At 37.8% G+C, this 7,622-nt stretch overlaps 1 protein-coding gene across 1 annotated transcript in view; it reads left to right on the forward strand.

Annotated features, from left to right (window-relative positions):
• The window catches only part of LOC107748483 (SCY1-like protein 2), a 12,581-nt gene that overhangs the window by 2,937 nt on the left and 2,022 nt on the right, over nt 1–7,622 (forward strand). The window contains exons 3-17 of the mRNA XM_016563273.1: nt 1,149–1,293; nt 1,788–1,937; nt 2,078–2,299; nt 2,579–2,695; nt 2,841–2,966; nt 3,223–3,399; nt 3,896–3,907; nt 4,287–4,409; nt 4,536–4,649; nt 4,779–4,911; nt 5,022–5,140; nt 5,279–5,379; nt 5,689–5,767; nt 5,873–5,962; nt 6,530–6,649. Coding sequence (XP_016418759.1) covers nt 1,149–1,293; nt 1,788–1,937; nt 2,078–2,299; nt 2,579–2,695; nt 2,841–2,966; nt 3,223–3,399; nt 3,896–3,907; nt 4,287–4,409; nt 4,536–4,649; nt 4,779–4,911; nt 5,022–5,140; nt 5,279–5,379; nt 5,689–5,767; nt 5,873–5,962; nt 6,530–6,649 — 1,828 coding nt within the window. The remainder of the gene's footprint in view (nt 1–1,148; nt 1,294–1,787; nt 1,938–2,077; nt 2,300–2,578; nt 2,696–2,840; nt 2,967–3,222; nt 3,400–3,895; nt 3,908–4,286; nt 4,410–4,535; nt 4,650–4,778; nt 4,912–5,021; nt 5,141–5,278; nt 5,380–5,688; nt 5,768–5,872; nt 5,963–6,529; nt 6,650–7,622) is intronic.

The raw sequence follows: 7,622 nt of genomic DNA on the forward strand, positions 1-7,622 counted from the left end.
GAAATTTGAAGCAAAAACAGAATGGTTTGACTTCAGTTTTGTGAAACTATAAATAAAAATATCTGCATGAAACAGAGGAGCTGAATGAGATGCAGATTCACTGCGCTTCAGCAGGTGGCGCTTAAAGCATTTCCTTGGTTACCGCTGTAAACAAAGAGGTGCTGCACTTATGAACTTTAATATGCATTATACAGAGGCAAGAGGAAAAGAAAAAATACCATCTAAACTTTTCTAAAGACAGTAAGTTCCCCTCAGACATGCATTCATATAAACTCCTACCCCTAATTGAATCGTGATTTGTTTAGCATCTCAACCGATTTGAATAGTCACATATTTAAATCAATTTTCAACCGGCTCGTGGTTAATCGTTACATCCCTAGTCACAACATAGCAGGAAAAAAAAACTTAAGCCTATATATTATATACTATAATGGACGTTAATGTAGTTCTCGCTGTAGGTATCGCTATATTATAATTCTTGGAGTGAACAGGCCTTAACTGTCATGGAACCTTAGAAGTGACAGATTTGGCACACTTTATTGATCATACATACTCACTACACCAGTTGCGTTCCTTTAGTGAATTAGGTGCTAAAACAACAAAGTGGGTGCCAGTAAACAATGTTTCAATTCATTGTTGGTCAGTTCCTGCCTCACAGTTCATTCCAGTAGTCTGAAATTAGCATGTTGCTGTGCTGACAGCTCAATGCTTTAATGAGCACAAAAATTACAAGTTTTTGTACTGCATACAATATTTTTACCTTAACCTCTGTGCTCCATCCACCATCTTGCATGACAAATTTCAGTGTAGTGCATTCTGGGATTGCTTTAATTAGTGATAATGCATGTGATGCTGCTTTAGATTATGGTCAAAATTAAGTATCTTATTTGCGTTAATGACCGTACACATGCCTGTGATGGAATAAAAAACTAGCCAGCTCACTAGTTTTTTAAATGGACCATCAGACTTTCTACTTTTAAATTTTAGCTTTAAAAATACTGGAAATATACAGAAAACGGCTATGTGTATCTGCAGTGTGACTCAGAAATGACTCCAAGGTTGCAAACACAACCAGGTTCCTACTTTCCGTGCTTTTATCTATCTGTCATTGCTGTTCTCACTGGATGTCTTTGTCTCTTGATCTCTAGAGACTGTCTGGCGTTCTGCACCGAGCCCGTGTTCGCCAGTCTAGCGAATGTGCTCGGCCAGTGGGACAACCTCCCTAGTCCTGTTCCCACAGACATCAAAGAATACAAACTCTACGACGTTGAGACCAAATACGGCTTACTGCAGGTGAGACGTTTCTTATACATCTAAAAAAGAGGTACTTTTTTTCTATTGAAGTGATGTGTCACCCCAAAGTGACAAAGAAAAAATGAGAAACTACTGCTAACACACATTTTTACTCAATATCTGTATATAATACAATTTAACAAATATCTTTTATTTTTTATTTTATTTCTTATGCAATTTTATCATTAAAATTGTGCTGCTTCTTTAAAAGAGAAAACTTTTTTTCTTTATTTACAATCAACATTATCTTGTATAGGACCAAAAATAATTGCATAAATGATTCCAAGATAACGCATCCGAATGTTTAGCATGATGTTTTATTGTAATACAATAATATTTTTTTTAAAATAATAAAATAGTTGTTAGTCTAAATAAATAAATATTATTTTACAAAAGAATATTTTAAAGGCAGTGCAACAACATCTACTATTTAGTTTTAGTTTTATAGCTAATGAAATATCTTTCTCTTTGACTCTCTCTGTTTTCTCTCTCAGGTCTCGGAGGGTTTGTCGTTCCTTCACAGTGGGGTTAAAATGGTTCATGGTAACTTGTGTTCAGAGAACATCATCTTGAATAAGAGCGGAGCCTGGAAGATCATGGGCTTTGACTTCAGTATCTCCTCTAGTAACCCGTCTGACGCTGAGGTTAGAAACAGGCATTATTGTCTCTAAAGTCTCAGAGAACAGACACAATGCACTCTCAGCTATCTCTGATCCAAACTTAAGCGAGCTGTCTTGTTGTCTTCTGTCTCGTAACATAGATGTTATGTATTTCTGTCTTTTAGCCAAAGTATGTTTGTAAAGAGTGGGACCCCAATCTCCCGCCTCTCTGCCTCCCGAACCCAGGGTATGTCGCTCCGGAGTACATCCTGTCCGTCAGCTGCGACGCGACCTCTGACATGTACTCACTGGGCGTCTTGATCCACGCTGTGTTCAATGAAGGCAAGCCCGTCTTTCAGGTCAACAAGCAGGACATATTCAAGAGCTTCAGCCGACAACTGGACCAGGTGAGTCCAAACAACGCATTTCATACATTGAGTAGTTTTATAATGTCAGTGAGGCAATTCCTTCCACATAACTGTGGAATTACCTTCCTATTTTAAAGCAGATTAACTTCCCATTTTGTCCCAAAACAGTGTTTCGCAGATTAGTGCTATAGTAGTAATGCAGTAGCCAAGCCTCAAAATACCAGCAGTGCCACAACATTTGATGATATATAATATAAAAAATTAATAGTATTAATAATTAATCAAATAAGAATAAATGTTCCTCATTCTTGTGTGTAGCTGAGCCATCTAAGTCCAGGAGTATTGAGTCAGATCCCAGAGGAGGTCAGGGATCATGTGAAGATGTTGCTCAACGTCACTTCCAACGTGCGTCCAGACGCAGATCAGATGACAAAGGTAACCTTTCTCCCTTAAAAAAATAAAATAAATCTTTCATTGCAGTATCTGTACTGAATAAGAATTACCATACATGATGTTAACATGAGTGGGTAAGACTGTGATTGAGAGTGAAATTGACATTTCAGTGTATATATGTGCTCAGATTCCCTTCTTCGATGATGTTGGAGCGATGACCCTTCAGTACTTTGACTCGCTTTTCCAGCGGGACAACTTACAGAAGTCTCAGTTCTACAGAGGTCTCCCAAAAGTTCTGCCCAAGTTGCCCAAGGCAAGAACAAATATTTGCACAAAGTAATTCAGCATGGAAATGGAAAATGGAACATATAATGCAATTTTCAGTGCATTTAACAAGTGAAACTAGCAATAATGTATTTGATTGGCTTTTATTATATACCTACCTAATTTTTTCTATAGACCTTATGCAGCAGAGAAACAAGCAAAAACTTCTGTTTTTGCTGTAGCTCTGTATATTTCTGTATATTTTTATTTCTAAGCTAATTGTCTGCTGTTTTTTCTCTCCTCAGAGAGTGATAGTATATAGAATCCTCCCGGCACTCACGTCTGAGTTTGTGAACCCCGACATGGTTCCGTTTGTCCTTCCAAATGTGCTGCTCATCGCTGAGGAGTGCACAAAGGAGGAATACGTCCGCCTTGTTCTCCCAGACCTCACCCCAGTTTTCAAACAGCAGGAGCCAGTACAGGTACACAGACATATACTACTGATCCATCCCCCATCCCACTCCGAGCGTTCTGTAGCAGTAAAATCAATCTCTATGTAATATCGCAAAGTCATGTATAAAAGTGTTGCAACCTCATGAAACCCTTCCGTCGTCCCCTCCACATACTAGCTCATATACTCTAGGACAGGGCTGGGCAACTTGGGTCCTGGAGGGCCACTGTCCTGCAGAGTTCAGCTCCAGCCCTAATCAAACACACCTGAACAAGCTAATCAATGTCTTCTAGATCACTAGAAAGCTACAGGCAGGTGTGTTTGATTAGGGTTGGAGCTAAACTCTGCAGGACAGTGGCCCTCCAGGACCGACATTGACCAGCCCTGCTCTAGAACTAAGCTGCCACTTAACCTTTCTGGCCCTGTTCTAAATGGCGCACTTCATGTCAACTTGCAATGGCTGCCGCATGCCTGTGTAAACCGAAAGGTTCAAATAGGTTATTACTTTCTCTCTTTCATGCTATCAGGCCAGCAACATGGTGAGTGAGGTTTGAACGTTTGTCTTTGTGGTAGTTTATTTCATCATAATATTTAAGTTATTTTGGCTGCACTTGTTTGTTTCCACTGATATTTTAATGTGGTTTTCATAAGTATGTTTGGTTGTTGTTTTTGTTTTGTTTAGCTTTGTTTTATTTTTTCTTGTTTCGAGTTGTTTTATTTATTTTTTCCTTTTGTTTAGCATTGTTTTTGTTTTGTTTAGCTTTGTTTTATTTTTTCTTGTTTCGAGTTGTTTTATTTATTTTTTCCTTTTGTTTAGCATTGTTTTTGTTTTGCTTTCTCTGTTTTTCTAGTGATTCATATTCATGGGTTGGCCTTTAGGAATCAAATTGTTTCCTTGATTCTCTTTCATATATCCAGATCCTGCTGATATTTCTACAAAAGATGGACCTACTTTTGACCAAAACGCCTCCTGAAGACATCAAGAACAGTGTTCTGCCCATGGTGTACAGAGCAGTGGAGGCCCCCTCTACTCAAATACAGGTGACCACAAAGTACCATTTAATTGTCCGGTTGATGTGTTTTGAGTCATCAGTGTTTTTTGACATCCATTTTAGGCATTTCAAAATATTAAAGTATAACATCTGTTTTTGTTTTTTTCCTAAACAGGAACTTTGTCTGAATATCATTCCCACGTTTGCCAATCTAATAGAGTACCCGTCTATGAAGAATGCACTTATCCCTCGTATCAAATCTGCCTGTTTACAGACATCCTCACTAGCGGTTTGTGTCCTCATGCCTCTTATGTTTTCCAGTAACATAAGTGAATGTCAATGATCGGTTTGGAAGAGGAGTTATGAGGTTTGTTTTTATCAAGGAAGATTAATTTCTCCATTGGCTGTCTTTTTTCAGGTGAGGGTGAACTCTTTGGTGTGCCTAGGCAAGATCCTGGAATACCTGGATAAATGGTTCGTCATTGATGAAATTCTACCATTCCTGCAACAAATTCCATCCAGGGAACCAGCTGTGCTCATGGGCATTCTGGGTGATTCATTTTTCTTTTCACTTGACTCTTTCTTCACATTTTTTTCATGGATGAATGAGACTTTCTTACAAGAAGTTAAACTAAGTTATATATAATGTGCTATTTTTCAGGCATCTACAAGTGCACTTTCACCCATAAGAAACTGGGCATCCCAAAAGAGCACCTGGCTGGAAAGAGTTTACCACATCTGGTGTCACTTAGTATTGATAACAACCTTAACCTTAACCAGGTGACAACACGCATTCACTTCAGGGTGTTCTTCCTCATCCACAGAATATAAACTCGATTCAGTGTCACTTCAGTTCAGTTGTATAGATTCTGTTCACACACATTTTTAAACTGTTTTCTGTCTCTGACTCCGTTTCAGTTTAACTCTTTCATGGCTGTGGTCAAGGAAATGTTGAATCGCATGGAAGCGGAGCATAAGACCAAATTAGAGCAGTTGCACATCATGCAAGAGCAGCAAAGGTGCCATTTTAGTTAATTCTTAATTCTTAAAATGCAGTTTTCATAAAAAATATTATGTTTTTTTATGTTGCATTCACATGACTGCAAAGCGATTCTACATCGAGCTGTTCACATTCTCAGACTTAGCTGACTTTTAAGTGGGGCAGCTGCTTGCGTCATTAAGCCTGGCCCACACTGCAACTTATTCTGCCCACTTAAACAGGCCGTCTGATAGATCTAAACTTATAATTATAGTCATTTCAACATGACACGAATGCAGCATTATCCGAACAAACAGTTGTTGAGTAATGAGTATTCTGTCCTTTTCAGGAGTTTAAACATTACAAACCACATGAACCAATCAGAAGAGACTAAGAACACACCCAGCCCAGCCACACAAGTCAGAGATGTGAGTAAATGCATTTGTTGAATGTCCCGCAACCAATCCACAGCTTTGAAATGTGGCCATGCTGTGAAATTAACTGCAATTGTGTTTTTCTTTGCTGTCTAATAGATCGATGAGATCTTTGGTGGCAGTTCAGGAAGTGCTGGTGTGAATGGTAAAGAGAACGGTTCCTCGTCTACTGTTTCACAACCCTCACGAGTGAGTGCTTCTTAACCATTTATTATATTTGTGACCCTGGACCACAAAACCAGTCATAAGGGTCAATTTTTCGAAATTTAGATTTATACATCATCTGAAAGTTGAATAGATAAGCTTTCCATTGATGTATGGTTTGTTAGAATAGGACAATATTTGGCCGAGATACAACTATTTGAAAACCTGGAATCTGAGGGTACAAAAAAATCCAAATATTGAGAAAATCCCCTTTAAAGTTGTCCAAATGAAGTTCTTAGCAATGCATATTACTAATCAAAAATTAAGTTTTTATATATTTACGTTAAGAAATTTACAATATCTCCATGGAACATGATCTTTACATAATATCCTTATGATTTTTGGCATAAAAGAAAAATCGATAATTTTGACCCATACAATGTATTTTTGGCTATTGCTACAAATATACCCCAGCGACTTAAGACTGGTTTTGTGCTCCAGGGTCACATTTTGGCACTGCATTGCTTAACTATGTGTTTTTCTTGTGAAGCTTAAATGGTTGTTGGAATTAGACCTGGTTGATGTGCTAACTGTTGTTTGTGGTGCGTTCAGGTGTCTCTCACCTTGGAAGAAAAGCAGCGTTTGGCTAAAGAACAGGAACAGGCTGCTAAACTAAGAAGCCAGCAGCCACTGGCTCCACAGAGTGTCAAACCAGCAACAACGACACCTCAGGTAACACATACACTGTACACATAAAACCTATTGTCACTTTCACATATGGAATTCATTTTTTCAGTGAAATTACCAGATTCAATTTTCCGGTGAAAGGTATTCAAAATATCTCATATTCACACCAGCGTTCACTTTGTGTTATTTGTCATTATATCTGTACCGGAAGTGTTGAAGCTGCATATAACCTCAGAATGTTCAGTCGTCTAAAAATAATAATTCGATGAATTTTATTTTTATTGAAAATAATTTTACACACCGTCTATGTTGCTACTAATTTAATGATTTAAGGATGGTTACACCACTTGTAACTATTAAGAAAAAGTAATAGAATAATTTCCTTGAAAACAGGTGATATTTAAAAAAAAACAAAGCTATAATTTTAAATGTAATTAATAACATGCATTTTTCAAGCCTTGTGCTTGAACCATTGATGTTACAATGTTGTTCACTCATTGCATGAATACATGAATACAATTGGTCCTGTGTACTTGTGACCTCTAAATGGGAAAATGCTATTAAATGTGTCACAAAGACTGTATGTGTTTCCAACCAGTGATAACAGAATCTTTATGGGAAATGAAGAGTCACATTTTGCTGGTTAAAATATTATCTTTTTTTATTGTTTGACTTTATGGTTGCTTTTTTTCTGAAGTAAAAATCAAGCCAGTCTCCCTACACTCTGAAACTGCTTTTTATATTTGAATCTTTTACAATAAATTTCTTTGAAGGGTTAGTTCACCCAAAAATGAAAATTCTGTCATTAGTTACTCATCGTCGTGTTGTTCGAAACCCGTAAGACCTTCGTTCATCTTCGGAACACAATTTAAGATATTTTTGATGAAATCTGAGAGCTCTCTGTCCCTCCCATAGACAGCAAGGCAACTACCACGTTCAAGGTCCAGAAAAGTACCAAGATGATCGACAAAGTGTGGACGTGCGTTCACGACAGTATCATGACGCGAGCGTGTGGCGG

Source organism: Sinocyclocheilus rhinocerous, unplaced genomic scaffold, assembly GCF_001515625.1.
Source record: "Sinocyclocheilus rhinocerous isolate Xijiao unplaced genomic scaffold, SAMN03320098_v1.1 scaffold78, whole genome shotgun sequence".
Taxonomy (NCBI): Eukaryota; Metazoa; Chordata; class Actinopteri; order Cypriniformes; family Cyprinidae; genus Sinocyclocheilus; species Sinocyclocheilus rhinocerous.